Source organism: Podarcis liolepis (assembly GCF_965112155.1).
Source record: "Podarcis liolepis genome assembly, chromosome: 2".
Lineage (NCBI taxonomy): Eukaryota > Metazoa > Chordata > Lepidosauria > Squamata > Lacertidae > Podarcis > Podarcis liolepis.
This window is the reverse complement of record NC_139555.1, coordinates 200687-222497: the sequence shown is the minus strand read 5'-3', so window position 1 is coordinate 222497 and position 21811 is coordinate 200687. Positions and strand designations below refer to the sequence as shown.

Below are 21811 nucleotides of genomic sequence, written 5' to 3'. Positions count from 1 at the left end.
TTTTTAAAAAATTTCGTAAAACTAATAAAAAATTTTATAAAAAAAAAATCTTTCTATTTTTGTCCATTTGTTCAGTGGTGTAGGTAGCCACTCGAGTGCTGGGGGCGGTGCGCGTGTCCTGCAGCTGGGGATGGGGTGTGCTGCGTGGAGCCTCTCTGCCGCCTCCCCCTCAGCTGCAGGGCAGTGGAGGGAGAGGCAATGGGCAGATGCAAACACCACGTTGCAGGCCCCTTTTTTTTAAAAAACACACTCAGATTTTTGTCACTTTGTCACCCCCCTCAGAGATGACACCCGGGGCAGACCGCACCCCTGCACCCCCTTCCTCTGCCACTGCATTTACTGTATTTATTTTCCCCAATTTTAACTATAAAATGGTGGTTTTCTAGAGTCAAAATGAGAGTATCCCTAAACATTGTTTTATAGAAAAAAGGCACTGAAAAAAGGCACATATGAATTTCCATGTGAATTTTAAGTTTGGGTTTTTTGGTTTTTTTTACAAGTTAATGAAGAAACTGGACAGAATGCATTTAGGAATATATGCATGAAAAAGTGGCATGGATCAGAAATGGTCTGATGCCTTATTATTCACTCTGCTCTAGCCAATCTAGGGAGTCGGTTGGGCCAGTTAAAGTGCAGAAGGTTACAGGGCTTTCTAATGAAGGCAATCAGTGGTGGGGGGATAGATATTCATGGGGTGATAGGGGTGAAGTTAAAAGGAAGGGGGCATTGGCTTACTTGGTTTGCTTGCTTCCCTCCTCTCTCATAGTGCAGGCTACAGTCCACATTGTAAGAAACTCAATGGGACATGTATAGGGTTGTGCAGTTAGTCTCCCATTTACTCCCAATTTATTTTGCTGCATATGTACTTGTAGTCCAGGTTTAAGATATTAGCTGAGGCTAGGGATGGACCAGTTTATCCCCCCACTCCCCCACCCTGACCTTGAAACAAGATTTGTTTTTACTTAAGATTTTCATAATGCAACAAGTTAAGCAGTTTTTGAGTAAATTATATAAAACAACTAGTTTTACAGCATCCCATAAGAGAGAATAAAGCAGGACTTGAACCTGCTATGCTACATTCTTACTACCATATAATACTGAGTCATGCTCAAGGTTCTCGTATTAATTTACAAGGCCCTTAACAACTTGGGTTCAGGAGACTTCCGGAGGCGGCGCGAAACAGCAATGGCGGTCCTCTTCATGCTCTGAAGAGGGGCTCCGCGGAAAAGGGTCGTCCGCTGCGGCACATTAAGAAAAACCACGGGCAGAGCGAGCCCGTGGCTGTGGGACTCGGCGGGCACCAGAAGCCCCCCCAGAAACGGAGAAGGAACCCCGTAAGGGGCTCTGGAACGTAGAAGGGGGAGCGGTGCTGTGAGTTCATCGCTCTTTCTGCGGAAGCGAAGCCGCGCGGCTGCTGCTGATGAGCGCTGACCTTTCTTCTTGAAACATCAGACTCCAAACAACATACCCGTGAGTAGGGATTATAAAAATTTCGGGACTAAAGTTATAAATTCGGCTGAAAACGGGAGACGAAAAACAGGAAGTCCGTCTTCCGATCGTGCTTATAAGATCAAAGCAAAGACTCTGACAAGCGGGAAGCGCTTTAAAAGGGACTACAAAAAGTTGGGATTATCGTGTATTAACGGAATTGGTTTTTAAGGAAAAAAGAAGGGAACTTGTTTTAAACTTATTGGATCTTAAATGGAACTTTCCTCTCTTTTGCGGATTATAAAGGTTTAAGAAACCAAAGCTCCGGACTGCCAGGATATAAGAGAACTGTCAAATTGCGGAAACTGTATTTTAAACTGAAAGTGTTACTTTGAGCGTTACTGTCTGGATACAAACAGGGAAACTGTTTCTTGCACCCTTTTTGAGACTTTGTTTTAACTTGGGAAGAGCTCTACACGTTAAAAAGGTAAATGAAGGACTCTTTGTAATTTGTATGGGACTGCAGGGACTTTAATGGCGGAAAAAGTTCTTTCTTTCTCTTGAATTACAGTGGTACTCCCCCTAGAGGATTTTGGATTTATAAGTGTCTGGGAACTACACTTTATTTTGACTCTTTGCTGCCTTGTTGTTTATACTCTGGAACTGTCTTTCCCATGGGACAGCATACAATTTGACCTTGACACATAGGCAGGTGTGGAATGAGTGGCTCAGGGAAAACAAGATCTGCTAAAACGAAAGCAAAACAATCAGTACAATCAGTACAACTGGTTCAAACAACTTTGACTTCCCAATCACGCAGATCATCTGTCCCAGCTGTTCTGGGAGTACAAGAAGGGGAAGTTGGGCAGCCAGTATCAGAGGATATGGCTTCAGGAGGATCTGAAACAGTTTTAAAACAAATTTTGGAACAACTGGCAATTCTAAATCAAAAGGTGGATGATCAATCGACAAAAATCGACCAAGCTACATCCTCTATTAGCAAACTGACTGACCAGGTTGCCCAGCATACACAAGCAATTGGGAATCTACAAGGAGCAACTGCAGAAAATCGCAAACTGGTTGAGGAAGCCAATCAAAAAGCAGAGGAAGCCAATAAGAAGGTCGAGGTGATCAAAGTAGAGGTGAAGCCATTGCATAAACAGATTGGTGAACAACAGGCCTACCTGTCTATGGTTGAATTGAGAAACCGGGAAAACAATCTCAGATTGAGAGCTATTCCAGAACTTGAACAAGAAGACTTGATCGGTTATCTGACATCAGAATTTTCAAAGTTCTGGGGTATAGAAGAAGACAAAGACTTTAAAATTGCAACTGCGTTTAGATTGGGAAGAGTGGTAAGGAAGGACAGATCCAGAGACTGTCTGATCATTCTGAGATCCAAGCAAGAGAGAGACAAGATATTAGGCCTTCATTTTAGAAAATCACTTGTTATTCAAGGCAAAAGAGCAGAAATTTACAGAGACATACCGAAACAACTTTTGGACCTCAGAGCTACATACACAGAACTAGCAAGACTACTGAGAGGCAACTCAATTCCTTATAGGTGGGAGTTTCCCCAAGGACTATCTTTTAACTTCAAAGGAAAGAAAGTTAAAATTAAAACAACAGAAGACCAGCAAAAGTTCCTGAATGACCACGGAGAAAACCTTCAAAAGGGAGCAGCAGCATCTTGGCCACCACCACCGCCTGGAGCTGTACTGACGCCTGTACCCTCGGGATTAGAGGAAAAGGATGAGACGCCACTATAGGACCAACAGATTAATCCAGGATGTCTCTGCAGCTGCTTAGTTGGAACATTAACGGCGGAAATTCCCCGGAAAAAAGAAGAAGAATCTTTCATATATTGGAAAAAGAACAACTGGACATTATTTGTTTGCAGGAAACTCACGTGACAAGGCTCCATAGGAAAGTGTTAATTGACAAAAGACTAGGCCAAGAATTTATTTCATCGGACAGAGTCAAGAAAAGAGGAGTGGTGATTTATGCAAAGGAGAGCCTGTCACCAAAATTTTTATTTAAAGATGAGCAAGGAAGAATTTTGGCGATTGAAATACAGACACAAGGAGAAAAATTTTTGATATTAGGAATCTATGCACCAAATGAGGGGAAATCAGAATTCTACAATAAGCTGCATGAGATAATGCTGGACTATCTGGACTATACTAACATCATTATGATGGGAGACATGAATGGGGTGGTATCTATAAATATGGACAAGTCACAAAATCAAAATTTAACAAAAGACGGCAGACTACCTAAAACTTTTTTTGAATTAACTGACCATATGGACTTGATTGACATATGGAGGACAAAGAACCCCTTAGGTAAAGAAGGAACCTTCTTTTCTGAGGCCCATTTGTCATGGACAAGAATCGACCAAATATGGACAACTAGAGGGCTGGCACCTAAGACTAGAAAAGTGGAAATCTGCCCAAAAACCTGCTCCGACCATAACGCCATGAAAGTGGAATTGAGGCTTACTCCAATCGGTTCCTTCAGATGGAAAATGAATGACACCCTATTAAGAGATCAGGAGATTGTGAGGAAGGCCCAAAAAACTTTAAAAGATTATTTTGAAATAAATTTGAATACTACGGTGGAAAAGAGAACAATCTGGGACGCAAGCAAAGCAGTTATGAGAGGGTTTCTGATACAACAGAATACGATTAAGAAAAGACTCTGGAATGAAAAAAAGGATAAGCTCTTAGAAAAGATAAGAGATGGAGAGAAAAAATTGAGATCAAAACCAAAGTCGAAGGAGGTTCTGAGAGAAATTAAATTCCATCAAGCACAATATTCGAAATTGATAAATCAAGAGGTTGAATGGAAAATTAAACAAATGAAACAAAGATCATTTGAATCAGCGAACAAATGTGGAAAACTGCTAGCATGGCAGTTGAAAAAGAGACAAAAATTGAACACGGTTACTAATCTAGAGATCGAAGGGAGAAACGTCCAGAAACCAGAAGAAATTAGAAAGTGTTTCCAGAGATATTTCAAAAAACTTTACACGCAGGGGCCACAGGAAGAGACTGAGATAGACCAATTCTTAAAAATTAATGGATTATCAAAATTAGCCCAGGAAAAGAGAACAATCCTGAATTGTAAAATAACACAACAGGAAATTGAGGGTGCCATCCAGAATATGCAACTAGGCAAATCTCCAGGCCCAGACGGACTTACCTCCAAGTACTATAAGACATTAAAAGACTACTTGATACAACCACTAATGGAGGTTTGCAATCAGATTATGGAGGGGAAGAAGGCACCGGAAACGTGGAAAGAAGCTTTCATCACATTGATACCCAAACTGGAAACTGAAAAGACTCAACTTAAGAACTACCGTCCCATCTCACTCCTAAATGTGGATTACAAAATTTTTGCGGATATTTTGGCAAGTAGATTTAAAAAAGTGCTAAATGAAGTAATTCATAAGGACCAGGCAGGCTTTCTCCCAGGTAGACATTTGTTTGATAACACTAGGAATATTATTGACATTTTGGAACTTTTACAAACTAATATCAATACGAAAGCAGTGTTAATTTTTATTGATGCGGAGAAGGCCTTTGACAACATTTCTTGGAAGTTTATGAAGAAAAATTTGGAAGGGATGGGAGTGGGACGGGGGTTTGAAAATGGAATAGAAGCAATTTATTCAGAGCAAAAAGCTAAACTGATAGTGAACAATATGGTGACAGAAGAGTTTAAAATTGAAAAAGGAACACGACAGGGGTGCCCCCTATCCCCTCTTTTATTTATTTCAGTCCTGGAGGTGCTTTTGAACATGATTAGGGAGGACCGGTTGGTGTAAGGAATACAGGTCGGAGTGAAACAATATAAACTGAAAGCTTTTGCAGATGACGTGGTTTTAACATTACAGGAGCCAGAATCTAGTACAAAAAGAGTTTTAGAACTGATTCATGAGTTTGGTCGGGTGGCGGGATTTAAGTTGAATAAGCAAAAAACCAAGGTTCTGGGAAAAAACTTGACATCTTTAGAAACAGATGGGTTTCAGAAAGAGACAGAGTTAAATGTGGTTAAAAAAGTGAAATACCTAGGGGTTAATTTGTCTGCTAAAAATTTGAATTTATTCAAAGATAATTATGAAAAATGTTGGTCAGAAATCAAAAAATATTTAGAAACTTGGTCAAGATTGAAACTTTCCTTGTTGGGTCGAATTGCAGCTATAAAAATGAATGTATTGCCAAAGATGTTGTTCTTGTTCCAAATAAAAAACAGAGTGGAATGTTTTGGAAAGTGGCAGAAGGATATTTCTAAGTTTGTCTGGCAGGGCAAAAAGCCCAGGATAAAATTTAAAATTTTAACTGATGCAAAAGAAAGAGGGGGATTTGCCCTGCCGGACTTAAGGTTATATTACGAAGCTGCAGCTTTCTGCTGGATGAAGGATTGGTTACTGTTAGAGAACACTGATGTCCTAGATCTGGAAGGGTTTAATAATTCTTTAGGATGGCATGCATATTTGTGGTACGACAAGGTAAAGACTCACAAAATGTTCAAAAACCATATTGTCAGAAAAGCAATATTTATTGTCTGGACAAAATACAAAGACTTATTAGAAAACAAGACCCCGAGATGGTTGTCACCAATGGAGGCTAAGGCCCGAAAAACCCCCAATATGGAAGCCGGCTGGCCGAAATATTGGGAAATAATAGAAAAAATTGGAGACAATTGGAGGTTGCAGAGCTTGGAGAAATTAAAGAATAAGGTGCGAGATTGGCTACATTACGCTCAAATTCAAGAGGTTTTTAAATTGGATAAAAAAGTAGGGTTCCAGGTGGAAAAATCGAAACTAGAGACAGAATTGCTTGAACCAAAGACTAAGGTACTTTCGAGAATGTATAACTTGCTGCTTAAATGGAATACTCAAGACGAGACAGTCAAATCAGCCATGATAAAATGGGCTCAGGATATTGGGTATAACATTATGTTTGAGGACTGGGAAAGGTTATGGACCACCGGAATGAAATTCACGGCATGTAATGCCTTGAAGGAAAATATTATGAAAATGATATATAGGTGGTACATGACCCCAGTCAAGCTTGCTAAGATATATCACCTGTCTGATAATAAATGTTGGAAATGTAAGGAGGCTGAAGGGACATTCTTTCACCTCTGGTGGACCTGTCCAAAAGTGAAGGCCTTCTGGGAAATGATCTACAATGAGTTAAAAAGGTATTTAGGTACACATTTCCCAAGAAACCAGAGGCCTTCCTCCTGGGCATTGTCGGCCAGAAAGTGTTAAAGAAGGATAGAACTTTTTTTATGTATGCAACTACAGCAGCAAGAATTCTCATCGCAAAATACTGGAAGACACAAGATCTACCCACACTGGAAGAGTGGCAGACGCAATTGATGGACTATATGGAACTGGCTGAAATGACTGGCAGAATCCGAGATTTGGGAGAAGAAACATTGGAAGAGGACTGGAAAAAATTTAAGGACTATTTACAAAAATATTATAAGTTGTATGAATGTTAAAAATTGCACGATTTGGAAATTTTAGCTTCAGCAATTAGATTTGGTGAAACAGGAAACTAAGTCATAAGTAAGAAAAGGTTGAAATTTAAAGTAATACTATGGTTGATTTAAGGTACAAGTAATTGATAAAAAGTATTTTAAATTTAAGAATATAATATTTGAAAGGTACAAAATAAGACATGAAACAAGGTAATAATTTGCTGATATTTTTATTGTAAAGAACGCATGGTGGGGGAGATGCGAGGAAGTCCGGTTGGTTATGTAAAAATGTTTTTGAAAGTTGGATTTTTTCTTTTTTCTTTCGTTTCCTTTATTTCTTTTCTATGGCTCTTATATTTCTGACTTTGTATCTGAAAATGTAATAAAAAATATTTTTGAAAAAAAACAAAACAACTTGGGTTCAGGAGACCTTGAAGACCACTTGACTTCTCATATCCCAAACTAATCATGACAGAAGTCACTTTTAGAGGGCCCACAAGGCTTGGTCACACAGCTTGCCTCCACGAGGAGCTGTGTTTGGTACTGTGGACCCAATTCTGTGGAATTCTCTCCCACCCGAGACCAGACAGGCCCCCCGTTGATCTGCTGGCATGTGATGAACATCTTTTTTTTCCTCAGCAGGCATTTAAAGCAAATTTTATGATTTTATAGTTAGTTTTATTTTTCTTTGTTTCTTTTTAACATCAGAGAGTGGCTGTGGTGTTAAGCAGTAAATGAATTGTTGAAATAGAATAAAATAATTCTTTTGGCGAGAGAGACATTTTATCTCAACCTAAGTTATTCACCTTCAGCAGCATGCATCCTGTTCCTATTTTCCTTCTGGACTTCTGGTGGAAAAGGCTGGCAAGATCTCCCTGAGGACCAAACAAACCTATAAATGGCTCAGATAGCTATTCCATCTCTGCAGCAGCCAGCACCTCCTGCTAGTGATGCATGTTCAGATTACAGCAAGCCTTCCTATCTGACCACCTAGACTTATGAATAAACATATTCAGCATGAGAAGAAAAGTTTGTAGTTGCTGATTCTTGATCGAAAAAATGTCCAAACTTCTCAGGAAAAGAATAACGAAACAAATCAGACTTCTGACAGGTAAGGAATTGCAGGGTTTTAAAGTTCTAAAGCAGGACAATGTTTCACAGGAACATAGGAAAGGCCAGAGCATACAGAGCCAGACCATTAGCCCATCTACTTCAGTACTGTAGCCACTGATTGGCAGCAGTTCTCTAGCATTTCAGGCAGGGTTCTCTCCCAGTCCTTCCTGGATGTGTTGGGGACTATTCTGGGACATTTCAGATTCAAAGCAGATGCTCTACTAATGAGCTACAATCCTTCCTCTTTTCAGCTGCAGGAGTTGAGAATCATAAGCTACAGCTAGACTTTGCAGAGACCATTTTTCAGAATGGTCCTTTTTTGAGCCTCTCTTACTTTACTATGTTAAACTTCTGATAGTTGCCTGGAAGGGAAAGCAGAGAAAAAATGTGTTTGTATTGCAAACTCGGTTGAAGCAAGATCCACTTTGTGAAAATGCCTGAAAGATATTCAAGGCAGCCTTTCCCAGCTTGAGGCCAACCAAATGTTTTGGACACCAGGTTGGGGGAGCTGGGGCTAAGGATTTGCATAGCCAAGCAACAATGGTGGGAATGGAAAGGGAACGCAGGAGCATACAGTTCCAAGAATTTCTTTTCAGAGCCAGTGTAACTGATGGACTCTCCTTCCTCTGGCAAGTGAATGTGGTGCAAATAAAGTTTTCAAGTTTGTTTGTGACAGATTTGCATAGAGGAAGCTGAAGAATGAGGACTATAAACAGAAGCTGGATGGGGGGTTCCTACATCTACACTTTAAATGTCAAAACTTTGCAAGATTGCTTCCATTTCTAATTAAAAGCTGAAGGCTGCTCTTTATCTGGATGAAGAGTTAGCTGGACCTTTGTAGCAGTTTTGTGACAGTCATCCTAATGAACTGGATATTATGCTATGGTGTCCTGATGCTCTTTGAGGAAGCTGCATGTTCCATAATGAAATATATAGAACACTTAACTAAAAAACCCCCCTCTGGGTGGGTTACACACATGCAGATGTACATGCACACACTTGTGTGTGTATGTAATAAATGCAAAAAATAAACAAATCTGCCTGCGTTTTTGGACTTTCCTTGGAGACATGGCTAGGAAACTTCTTTTGCAGGCACCTCTCTGTGACACACTTCAAAACTGACCACTGCATAGATCTATAACACCTGTCATACCTCTCCACTGGTTATTTATTTATTTATGTATTTACATTTATATCTCACCTTTCTTCCAAGGAGCTCAAGGTGGGGAACAGGCTTCTCCCTCTCTCCATTCTTGCATCACAGCCACTCATTGAAGCAGGTTATGCTGAGAGATAGTGGGAGCAGTAAGCTTGCTACAACCTGCAATAATCAACCACTTCTTAAAAAAATTAATCCAAAAACATGCAGCCCTTACTCTGTTGTTGTGGGGATCTCATACATCCTACTTAAACAAACGTCCAAATGTCTAGGTGAGTTATTTTTATAGGACAGGAATATAGGAAGTTGTCTTCTACTGAGTCAGACAAGTACTGTTTACAGCAGGGCTTCTCAAGCTGAGGTCTGTTGACCACCAGCCATCTATGAGCTTCATTCAGATATTCTGTGACATATCTGTAAAGATACAATTAAAAAACTATACCACATCTAGTAGAATACATTACAATTGCCATAATGGGCAGAAAAATAATTAAGGCTCTATGGGGATAAATGTGTACAACTTTGGTTGGTGTGGCTCTCCAAAGTTTCAGGCAGGTGTCTTGCCTAGCCTTAACTGCAGATGCCAGGGATTTCAACTGGGATCTTCTGCATTTAAAGCAGATGCTCTACCAACTAGTGCTTTTGTTTCAGAAGAACCACTTCCAGACTCTGTGTACAGGGGGATTTCCTTTCCATTGAGGCCATGAAGAAACATAGGAAGCTGCCTTGTACTGAGTCACACCATTGGTCCATCTAGCTTGGCATCACCCACTCTGGCTGGCAGCAGCTCTCGAGAGTTTCAGAGAGCAGACATTCTTAGCCCCATCTGGAGAATGAGCATTGAATCTTCTACTTGCAGAGCAGATGCTCTACCACTCAGCAAAGAGTCACATGATCTGGTGCTAAGCTCCCGGTCCAGGTCAGGGTGCCATGCTAGCGTCCTGCTCCAAATCCACCCCCATCCCAGCTTTTATTTGGCCTCTCGGATGCTGTTTGCAGTAAAGAAATACTGCCAACCAACTCATACTGTTGTTTGTTATTTTAGTGGGGTTTTTTGCAACACTGTGTTTTTAGTCTGTATAGTGCAATATCTTATATAAAAGTGCATATTCGAAGGAAGGAAGGAAGGAAGGAAGGAAGGAAGGAAGGAAGGAAGGAAGGAAGGAAGGAAGGAAGGAGCTGGGGAAGGGAAGTGATTTTTGGCAGGAAACAGTTGTGGGTACCAATCTGGGTTGTGAGCATGGTACTAGGTCAGGGTTCCAGTTGGCTGATTTCCCTTCAAAATAAGTGGCCAGTTTAAGCTCCCCCCACCACCCCGCTTTAGGTTTGAATAATATCACATACCATTTGGTACATGATTTTCCTCTCTGCCCTCCAAAAACCACTACCACCACCAAAAAACCCAAACTGGCTTCCAAATTGCAAAAAGGGGAAAGCGTATGTAAACATTGTAGCAACTGATGATCTGGATGCCTCTGCTAGGGCTGTCACTCAATGATAATGAAATCTTACCTGACTCATCAAATTTGTCTTAACTGATTAACTGATCAATTAAAACTGCATACATTTACTTTTGACTAAAAGAGTAGTTTCGAAGGCAATCTTTTCATCTTTGCCTGTTGCCTCTTGCTAATATTATCCTGTCTTTATTTTATCTTTGTTTCACTCTTGTACAGACTGACAGCAAGCACTGCCTGACAACTATGTAACCTAGGATGGAGCAACATGGGCAGAACAAAAGCCTGGGTGCTGATTTTTTCATGCTGGGATTCAGCACCAATGCAACTTTGCAGTCTCTGTTTTTTGCCTTGTTCCTTGCCATGCATCTTATCACTCTGTCGGGACACTTGGCCATTGTGGTCATAACCTTAGTTGACCCTGCCCTCTACACCCCCATGTATTTTTTTCTGCGCAACCTGTCTTTCATTGAGGTCTGCTACACTCTGGTCATTGTACCCAAAATGTTGGCCAACTTCTTGGCCAAGAGCAGAAGAGTCCCATTGACTGCGTGTGCTGCTCAGATGTATTTCTTCATTGCCCTGGGGGGCACTGAGTGTTTTCTGTTGGCCGTGATGTCCTATGACAGATATGTGGCCATATGCAACCCATTGCGCTACACTCTCATCATGAGCAGGAATCTCTGCATGCGACTCTTGGTGGTAGCCTGCGCCAGTGGATTCACAATCTCACTGGGACTTACCATGCTGATTTTCAGCCTACCCTTCTGTGGCTCACATGATATCAACCACTTCTTCTGTGATATCCCACCTGTGCTGTACCTGGCCTGTAGTGACACACATTTCAATGAAGTGGCTGTGTTCCTTGTTTGCATGATGATCTTGCTCATTCCATTCCTGCTTATTCTCATTTCCTATGCATTCATAGCCAATTCCATCTTCAGGATCAAATGTTCTGAAGGCCGGAAGAAGGCCTTCTCCACCTGTTTTGCTCACCTGATTGTGGCCGTGCTCCACTATGGCTGTGCCATCTTCATTTACATCCGCCCTAAAGCTAGCTACTCCCTAGAGCAGGACAAGGTGGTCTCTTTGATCTACACCAATGTCACGCCCATGCTGTACCCCATGATTTACAGCCTCAGAAACAAGGAGGTCAGGGGAGCATTCTGGAGAATATGGGAAAGGAAATTTCCTTCCACTAAAAACTAATGGGGCATATGCATCTTCACTTTGAAAGATTGCATGGAAGGGTTAGGGAACTGTATGAGATAGGTCCATCCAGTGCTATTGCTGTGACCCACAGCCATGCTCTCACCCAGTTCCCACATGTCTAACTCATATCTGACGATGTGTGCTGTTGCATGTCTTCATCCCCATCTTTCAGCCCAGACACTGAGGTCCAGCTCTGAGGGCCTCTGGTAATTCCCTCATGGCAAGAAGTGAAGTTACAGGGAACCAGGCAGAGGGCCTTCTTGGTAGTGACACCCTCCCTGTGGAATGTCCTTCCACCAGATGTTAAGGAGATGAGTAAAATAAAACCCTGGATTTGTTGTGCCAGAGCAAAAGAGTGCTTTAGTCCACTTTCATTATGTAAACCTAAATTTCTGTTATGCATTTGAATCCCTCCCCCCAAATACTCCCAATTGGGAGGCGGCCACTTTCAGTACATGGATCTAGGTAGCTGATCTTTACATGCCAAACCTGCCATTTAGGATTAGGAAATTTTAACCTTTTCACATTTCCTTCCCCTTGAGGCTTATGAGATAGAATGATAGAATCATGGAAGGCACCCCAAGTGTAATCTAGCCCAACCCCCTGTAATACAGGAATCTGAGCTTAAGCATTCATGTCAGATGGCCATCCAACCTCAAAATAAAAAAATTCCTTCCTGTAGCACCTTAAAGACCAACTAAGTTAGTTCTTGGTATAAGCTTTCGTGTGCATGCACACTTCTTCAGATACACATGCACACGAAAGCTTATACCAAGAACTAACTTAGTTGGTCTTTAAGGTGCTACAGGAAGGAATTTTTTTATTTTGACTATGGCAGACCAACACGGCTACCTATCTGTAACTGCATCCAACCTCAGTTTAATAACGTCCAAGAAGGGAGAGTCCACGACCTCTCATGGGAGTCTGTTCCACTGCTGAACAACTCTTACTGTCAGAAGGTTTTTCTGAATGTTTAGTTGGAATCTCCTTTCTTGCAACTTGAAGCCATTGGCTTGAGTCCTACCCTCTGTCAGGGATTGGACTCCAGGGAACAAAATGGAGGAGGAATGGTGACCACCACCACCCATTCTCCTGACACTGCAGAAGAAGAGGAATGCAGCAGGGGTTTGAGGAGGGTCACACCTCAGAGTTCGTAAAAAAAAAGAGTTGGAAAGTGTTAGGAGAAGGGGAGGGGGGCAGCCAGCTGACAGATTGTCGCTGGAGAGTATTGTTGGAATTCATAGTGTATGTGCAGCTTGGCAAGTGAGCAATTGGTGTCTCAACAGCAGGCTAGGGAGACGGAGCACGGAAGAAATCTGCCTAAAGATAAGAGGACCCAGTAACAGCTCTGTGATTGGCTGAGGTCTCTCATATAGGCAGCATGACCTATGACACTAGTTGTGAGTGGTGTGTGCTGGTGTGTTAGTAGTATTCTGAGTGCTTGGAGAGTTAAGAAGTTGTGTTTGTATCTAGTAAATTGTATATAGCTTGTGAGTTTACTGCTGTGTAAATAAACTACAAGAATCAAGTTACTAGTCATCAGTCTTTGTTCCTGATCATCGTTTCTGACTGAGCAATCTCAAGAGTTGTCTAAGAAAAGCTGCAATACTCTGCTAAGCTCTGCTAACAGGAGAAAGCACTTCACCAGTTCGCAGGCTTTAAAGTTTTTGTGGGAATGTTCAGGGATGCAGGAGAGGATATATTGTGTGATCATATCTGTAGTGGTTGGGAGTTACTTGTGCATAATCCTGCTCCGTTTGAGCATCGGATTGCCTGGTTAAACCCTCCGGACTACGCAGCCCATATTAGCGTGGCTGCCCTTAGTCACTTGTAGAATCTGTCTGTGGGCGTTTCTTAAAGCGTTGCCAACATAAGAGTTGTTTGATGCCCAGTCGTTTCCGCCTCTCACTGCGCGGGAGTCTCCTGCACAGGGTGGGCGTGGGCAGCGGGGTGCTTGGGCTCTCCTCGCTAACTTCCAATGAAGAGTCCTGGAGCCCCTGCACCTCCCTGTCCCGTTGCTCTCCTGGATCCCTGGTGTTACACTCATTCTCTTCCCCTTCTTCCCGGCTGAGTCTCCCTCTAGCGCTTGGACCTTCCCCTGCAGAATCAGAGACCCTCTCCTTCTCCCGTGCCTCTGATGGCAGTTCCCTGACAATATCCTTATCCAACTTGTGTTAAAAAGTTCCTAATATCAGCAGAGTAAAACATTCCCCTTAATCTTAAGTTTGCAACGGTAGCGTTTGCTCAGGTTCGCTAGAACCTCTATAATAATCACTCTGATAATTTCCCCTTTATTCCCTCTTAGAATCATAGAATCATAGAGTTGGAAGAGACCACAAGGGCCATCGAGTCCAACCCCCTGCCAAGCAGGAAACACCATCAGAGCACTCCTGACATATGGTTGTCAAGCCTCTGCTTAAAGACCTCCAAAGTAGGAGACTCCACCACACTCCTTGGCAGCAAATCCCACTGTCGAACAGCTCTTACTGTCAGGAAGTTCTTCCTAATGCTTAGGTGGAATCTTCTTTCTTGTAGTTTGGATCCATTGCTCCGTGTCTGCTTCTCTGGAGCAGCAGAAAACAACCTTTCTCCCTCCTCTATGTGACATCCTTTTATATATTTGAACATGTCTATCATATCACCCCTTAACCTCCTCTTCTCCAGGCTAAACATGCCCAGCTCCCTTAGCCGTTCCTCATAAGGCATCGTTTCCAGGCCTTTGACCATTTTGGTTGCCCTCCTCTGGACACGTTCCAGTTTGTCAGTGTCCTTCTTGAACCGTGGTGCCCAGAACTGGACACAGTACTTCAGGTGAGGTCTGACCAGAGCAGAATACAGTGGCACTATTACTTCCCTTGATCTAGATGCTATACTCCTATTGATGCAGCCCAGAATTGCATTGGCCTTTTTAGCTGCCGCGTCACACTGTTGGCTCATGTCAAGTTTGTGGTCAACCAAGACTCCTAGATCCTTTTCACATGTACTGCTCTCAAGCCAGGTGTCAACCATCTTGTATTTGTGCCTCTCATTTTTTTTTGCCCAAGTGCAATACTTTACATTTCTCCCTGTTAAAATTCATCTTGTTTGTTTTTGCCCAGTTCTCTAATCTGTCAAGGTCGTTTTGAAGTGTGATCCTGTCCTCTGGGGTGTTAGCCACCCCTCCCAGTTTGGTGTCATCTGCAAATTTGATCAGGATGCCCTTGAGTCCATCATCCAAGTCGTTGATAAAGATGTTGAATAAGACCGGGCCCAAGACAGAACCCTGTGGCACCCCACTAGTCACTCTTCTCCAGGATGAAGAGGAACCATTGATGAGCACCCTTTGGGTTCGGTCAGTCAGCCAGTTACAAATCCACTGAGTGGTAGCATAGTCAAGTCCGCATTTTACCAGCTTCTTTACAAGAATATCATGGGGCACCTTGTCAAATGCCTTGCTGAAATCAAGGTAGGCTACATCCACTGCGTTCCCTTCATCTACCAGGCTTGTAATTCTGTCAAAAAACGAGATCAGGTTAGTCTGACGTGACTTATTTTTCAGAAATCCATGCTGACTATTGGTGAGCACAGCATTCCTTTCTAGGTGCTCACAGACTGTTTGCTTAATGATCTGCTCCAGAATCTTCCCTGGTATTGATGTCAGACTGACTGGGCGGTAATTATTTGGGTCCTCTCTTTTCCCCTTTTTGAAAATAGGGACAACATTTGCCCTCCTCCAGTTTGCCGGGACTTCGCCTGATCTCCAGGAATTCTCAAAGATGACTGCCCAGTGGTTCTGAGATCACATCTGCCAGTTCTTTTAATACTCTTGGATGCAGTTCATCTGGCCCTGGAGACTTGAATACATCTAAACTAGCCAAGTATTCTTGTACTATCTCCTTAGTTATTCTGGGCTGTGTTTCCTTTGCTGAATCATTTGCTCCAAATTCTTCAGGTCGGGCATTGTTTTCTTTATCGGAGAAGACTGAGGCAAAGAAGGCATTGAGGAGTTCAGCCCTTTCTGTGTCCCCTGTTTGCATTTCACCATCTTCCCTCTGAGTGACCCCACTGTTTCTTTGTTCTTCCTTTTGCTACGAACATACCCATAAAAGCCTTTTTTGTTGCTTTTAACCTCTCTAGCAAGCCTGAGTTCATTCTGTGCTTTAGCTTTTCTGACTTCGTGTCTACACGTGCTGGCTATTTGTTTGAATTCCTCTTTGGTGGTTTCCCCCTTTTCCATTTTTTGTACACATCCTTTTTTAATCTTAACTCAGTTAAAAGTTCTTTAGATAGCCACCCTGGCTTCTTTAGGCACCTTTCATGTTTCCGTCTCATTGGTATTGCCTGAAGTTGTGCTTTTACTATCTCCCTCTTAACAAACTCCCAGCCATCATGAACTCCCTTTCCTTTTAGTATTACTGTCCATGGGATCTCACCCAGCACTTCCCTAAGTTTTATGAAGTCGGCTTTCTTAAAGTCAAGAAATTGAGTCCTAGTATGCTTGGCTGCTCCTTTCCGCTGTATAGTAAACTTCAGAAGAGCATGATCACTCGCGCCTATGTCCTCCGTTTGGCTTGGGGATCTATAGTAAACTCCCACAATGAGGTCTCTGTTATTCTTCTCTCCCTTAATTTTGACCCAAATGCTCTCACTTTGGCTTTGAGGTTCTAAATCTTGGATCTCTTCACAGGTATATACATCCCTGACATATAACGCCACTCCTCCTCCTTTCTTGTCTGGTCTGTTTCTCTGAAATAGATTGTATCCCCCCATTATTACATTCCAATCGTGGGACTTATCCCACCAGGTTTCAGTGATGCCTATTATGTCATATTTAGTTTGCTGTACCAAGAGCTCAAGCTCATCTTGTTTATTTCCCATGCTTTGCGCATTAGTGTACAGACATTGAAGTCCATTAATCACCCCCCCGTGTCTCTTATTTAAGGATTTTTCCTCCCACCACTAGGTCTGCGTGCTGTTTGCTCCATTTGGTCTATGACATTTGGATGATCATCTTCATCAATTGATAGACTCCTACCTTCAGGAGCACTGTCTCCCTCCCCCACATTAGTCAGTTTAAAGCCCTCCTGTTGAGGTTTCTCAGATTTTTGGCAAAAACATTTCTCCCAACCGTTGTGAGGTGCAGTCCATCGCTTGCCAGAAGTCCATCTTCAAGAAACTGCAGTCCGTGATCTAAGAATCCAAACTGTTCCTGTCTACACCATTTGTGAAACCAGCTGTTCACTTCCACTATTTTCCCCACTCTCCCTGGGCCACGTCGTTCAACTGGGAGGACAGATGATATGACAATTTGTGCATTTAATTGCTTCAATTTCCTGCCCAGAGTCTCGTAGTCTCTTTTGATCTTCTGGAGGCTATTGCTTGCAGTGTCATTGGTTCCCACATGAACCAAGAGGAAGGGGTATTTGTCATTTCTATGACAAATAATTTCTATACCTCTTAAAATACAAGACATGACACAGTCTTTTACAAAAGTATAAAAAGAGTTTACTCACATTCTGTTCACATCAGATCCCAGAAAGGCAGACAGCTTAATAAAGTAATATACATTTGGATTCTATCTTATAAGAAGATAGTTCCTTTGTCCTCTCTTGGCTGGGAGCCAAGAGGACATCTTTAGATGTTGCTTCTTCAAAGGAAGAGAAGAGAGAGAGAGAGATGGCTGCTCCTGCCCTGTGCTTTTGTCATTACCTGCCCTGGTGAGGCCACACCCACCTCTAGTCACATGCGGAGGAAGTCTGTCCCAGGAAGTTTACCTGCTGGCTGGACAAACATCCCTCCCCATGTCTAAACATGTACACTCTAGGAATGTTGTAATTGACTGCTCCTGTGTTTTACATCCCAAAGTTTTAACAGGTATTTCTGACCCCCCCTTCTCCCAGAACTCAGTGTTCGTTGAGAGTGCAGGAACAAGGGACTCAGAGACAACTGAGCTCGAGTGGCCACCGTAAGGGGAACTGCTGTTGCTAGGAAGGAGGGAGGAGGAGCTCAGTTGGAACAACGCCATGATTAGGGTAGATGGCGTTCTTTTGCCTCTTGCTGTTATGAATGAACAAACTCTTGTTCTTGTTTACTCTGTTTGTTGCTGCCACTGGGGAAGGAATAGAATTCCTGAAGCCCTGATACCCTCCAGAGCAGGAGAAAACAAGTATGCTCCCTCCTCCATGTGATAGCCCTTAAGATATTTGAAGATGGCAATCTCATTTCCTCTCATTCCTCTTTTCCAGGCTAAACATACCCAGCTCCTTCAAGCACACCTCCTAAGGCTTGGTTTCCAGACCCTTGATCATTTTGGTTGCCCTCCTCTGCATATGCTCCTGCTTGTCAACATCCTTCTTAAATTGTGGTGCCCAGAATTGGACACAGTATTCCAGGTGGAGTCTGACTAAGGCAAAATAGAGTGGTACTATTACTTCCCTTGGGGACGCGGGTGGCGCTGTGGGTTAAACCGCAGAGCCTAGGACTTGCCGATCAGAAGGTTGGCGGTTTGAATCCCCGCGATGGGGTGAGCTCCCATTGCTCAGTCCCTGCTCCTGCCAACATTCAAAAGCACATTAAAGTGCAAGTAGATAAATAGGTACCGCTCCAGCGGGAAGGTAAACAGCGTTTCCGTGCGCTGCTCTGGTTCGCCAGAAGTGGCTTAGTCATGCTGTACACTGGTTCCCTCGGCCAATAAAGCAAGATGAGTGCCACAACCCCAGAGTCAGTCATGACTGGACCTAATGGTCAGGGGTCCCTTTACCTTTACCTTTAGTACTTCCCTTGATCTGGATACTAGACACTAGCATTCACTTTTTTCTTTCTTTCTTTTCTTTTTGCTGCTGCTTTGACAATCACTTATAGCTGTGTAAAATTATCTTCCATAAACATGGTTTTAACAGTGAGTCTGTAAGTGACTGTGGAAGCCAATTCGTGCATGCACACGAAAGCTCATACCAAAAACTAACTTAGTTGGTCTTTAAGGTTGTGATGGCCTGGGATTCCGAGTCTGAGAGCGATCCGGAGGAATCCCAGCCGGCACAGGAGTCCCCGCCTCCAGGGCCGGCTGAACTGGGGCAAGGCCTAGATGCTGAGGAAACTCAAGAGCAGGCACCAGGTGAAACCATTCTGGCCCCAGAGGTGCTGGATGACTCAGTGGCCACAGGTGAGCCTCCTCCAGGGCCCAGTAACCCTTCGGCCTCTCCTGATCTGCAGAGGCTTAGGGCAGAGAGGCGAAGGGAACTGGTTGCCCCCAGGAGGAGTGCTCGCCTTAAGGCCAGAGGAGGCGGGGCTCCTGGGGGTCGGGACTGCCCCTGACCTTAGAAGAGGATAAAAGCCCAGTCAGGCCGGCCCCAGGTTGCGGGAGCAACGTCGTTGTTGGCTACGGACCTTCCTGTGTTCTTGATCCCTGCTCGGCTTCCTGTTCCTGATTATCCAGTACTCCGGTTCCCTGCTCGGCCTCCTGTTCCCGACCATCCGGCGTTCCTGTTACCTGCTCCGCCTTCTGTTCCAGTGTTCCTGTTCCCCGCCCGGCTCTCTGCATCGGACCTCGCCCCTCTTCGTGTGGACACTGCTACACTCACGGTACCTTACCCCTGGGGCCAGCACAGTTTGCTCCCGCCCCACCCGCACTCCCCCTTCGTAGGGGTGCGTTCGGGAAGAGTCAGAGGCCATGGCCGACCAAGCGGCTAGACTGTTGGCAATCGCCCAGGAGAACCAGGCTTTGAGGCACACCGTGCAGCAGCTCAGTAACGCGGTTACGGCACTGCAGCAGCGTTTGGACGCCCTACCGGCTCCTGGGGCCGACGCCCCGGCTTCTGGCAAGTACCCAGTGGCTTTGCCTGAGAAATTTGATGGGGCCCCGGCCAGCTTTCCCATGTTCCTTGCCCAGGCCAAGCTGTATATTCAGGGGCGCGCCCGGAATTTCCCTGACGACCGCACCAAGGTGCATTTTTTGATTAGTTTGTTAAAGGACCAGGCGGCCAAGTGGGCGTTGCCGCTGCTCAGGCAAGACTCCCCCTTGCTGACAGACTACGGGGGGTTTTGCAATCTGTTGGAGGCCGCGTTCGGCAACCCCCAGAAGGAGAGTCAAGCCAACCGGGCGATTCGGCGGTTGAGGCAGGGCAAGACCACGGTGGCCGCATACACCACAGAATTCCGGCTGCTGGCACAGGACTTGACCTGGAACGACTCTGCTCTCCGGGACCAGTATCTCGAGGGGCTTTCAGATGAGATACTGGACCAGCTGGCCACAATGGAACGCCCCACCACGCTAGACACTCTTATTCAATGGAGTCTACAGATTGACGATCGGCTAGAGGACTGACGTCAGGCTCGGGACCGCCGGCACCTCCAGTTCTTGGCCCCAGTGTCTACCAGCAGCCCCACGGGCCCAGCTAAGTCATTGGAGGAACCTATGCAGCTTGGGGCAGTGCGGCCACGCCTCTCCCCCGCAGAGAAGTCGCGGCGTCGGGAGGGGAATCTATGTCTCTATTGTGGCGGAAGCGGACACTATGCAAGGTCCTGTCCTGAGAAACGCCAGCCGCAGGGAAACCACCAAACCCCAGTAGCTGATGGCCCTGGCTACCTGGGGCCCCAAACAGCACAAAATGGGGCCGCACCAATTGAATTACAACACCTTATGGTTCCGGTACATCTATACCCTCCAGGAGGGCCATGGATTCTTACCCATGCTGTCAGGGGTTTAGGAGCAGAGGCACGGGCAAGGGAGGAAACAGAGAGCGAAGGGGAGGAGGCAGAAGAAAAGATGAGTGATGACGACGACCCGAGATCTCCCAGTCTTTCCAGTGAATCAGAGGATTCACAGAAAGGAGCACCAGTAGCCAGGGCAAGGGGGGAGTCCAGGGGGGCACCCCAGGAAGATAGAGCCAGAGGGGACTCAGAGGAGAGCAGCTGGAAATCGGGACCAGCGTCACCGCCAGGAAACAGGGAAGAGGAAGGGAGCCAGGGGGGAAGCGCTGGCAGCTCACCACAGGAGGGAGGACATGAGTCAGGAGTGGCCACACCTCCATCGGGGAGCGAAGAAACGGTTAAGAGGAAAGTGGGAGGTTGGGCGCGCGCGCCAAGTTCAAATGCAGAGGAAGGCGGCGCAGTAAGCCCCGAAAGGGAGCCAGGTCCTAAAGCCCGGCGCAAGGAGGCAGAAGGGTCCGGGTCAGCGTCAGAAGAATCCCGGAAGAAAGAAGCCCCGGGGGGTAGAGGGACCCAGAGGAGGACAGTCAGGCGGAAAAGGTGGAGCAAGGCTAGGATATTAAGTTGGTGCACACGGGGCGGGAACTCAGACGGAGCTTCGCCGATCTAGCTACTAGACGTAGAGTTGCCCGCAGCAGCGTGAGAATGGAAACTGTAATTCAATAAAGACTTTTACTTAATGATCGCTGGCTAGCGTGATCCTCTGTGAGCTAGGATCTTCAAGCAGCTCTGACACATGCGCTGGTGGATTCGGGCACAACCCGCTCTTATATGGACGCTGCTTTTGCTGCCCAGCATCGGGTGCCACTTCGGAACAAGCCAGAACCGGTGCAGGTGGAGGCAATCGACGGACGGCCCCTGCGTTCGGGTGCCGTCACTCAGGAGACCCAGCCCCTGGTCCTGTGCCTCCAGCAGCACCGTGAGATGCGAACTCTGGATATTGCCTCCATGCCTCGGTTCCCCCTGGTGCTTGGGATGGACTGGCTGGAGGCTCACAATGTGCGGATCGACTGGGTCAAACGGACTGTACACTTCCCAGACCCCAGTTCTCCTGCTGAGACTGAGATGCTAGCAGCTGCGCCCACTGAGGAGGTTGCTGCAACGCTCCCCGCTGAATACCGGGAATATCACGACGTGTTTGAGGAACGGGGGGCAGACCAGCTGCCGCCGCATCGGTCCTTTGACTGTGGCATAGACCTCCAGCCCGGAGCGCCTCTACCGGTGAGTCGCTTATACTCGTTAACAGAGCCAGAGCGCG

At 45.0% G+C, this 21811-nt stretch overlaps 1 protein-coding gene and 1 long non-coding RNA gene across 2 annotated transcripts; one reads left to right on the top strand and one right to left on the bottom strand.

Moving 5' to 3' along the window:
* Nucleotides 1-7986: 7986 nt before the first annotated feature.
* On the top strand, nucleotides 7987-11915 carry LOC310699129 (olfactory receptor 10K2-like). Its single transcript, XM_083486757.1, has 2 exons — nucleotides 7987-8038; nucleotides 10876-11915. Exon 2 carries the CDS (start codon nucleotides 10915-10917, stop codon nucleotides 11863-11865), a length of 951 nt encoding a protein of 316 aa, XP_083342883.1. The 5' UTR covers nucleotides 7987-8038; nucleotides 10876-10914; the 3' UTR covers nucleotides 11866-11915.
* On the bottom strand, nucleotides 8037-17713 carry LOC310699162. Its single transcript, XR_014521952.1, has 3 exons — nucleotides 17361-17713; nucleotides 9242-9361; nucleotides 8037-8402 (listed from the first exon to the last, which is right to left on the bottom strand). It is a non-coding gene; the product is annotated as an uncharacterized lncRNA (long non-coding RNA).
* Between the last annotated feature and the right edge of the window lie 4098 nt (nucleotides 17714-21811).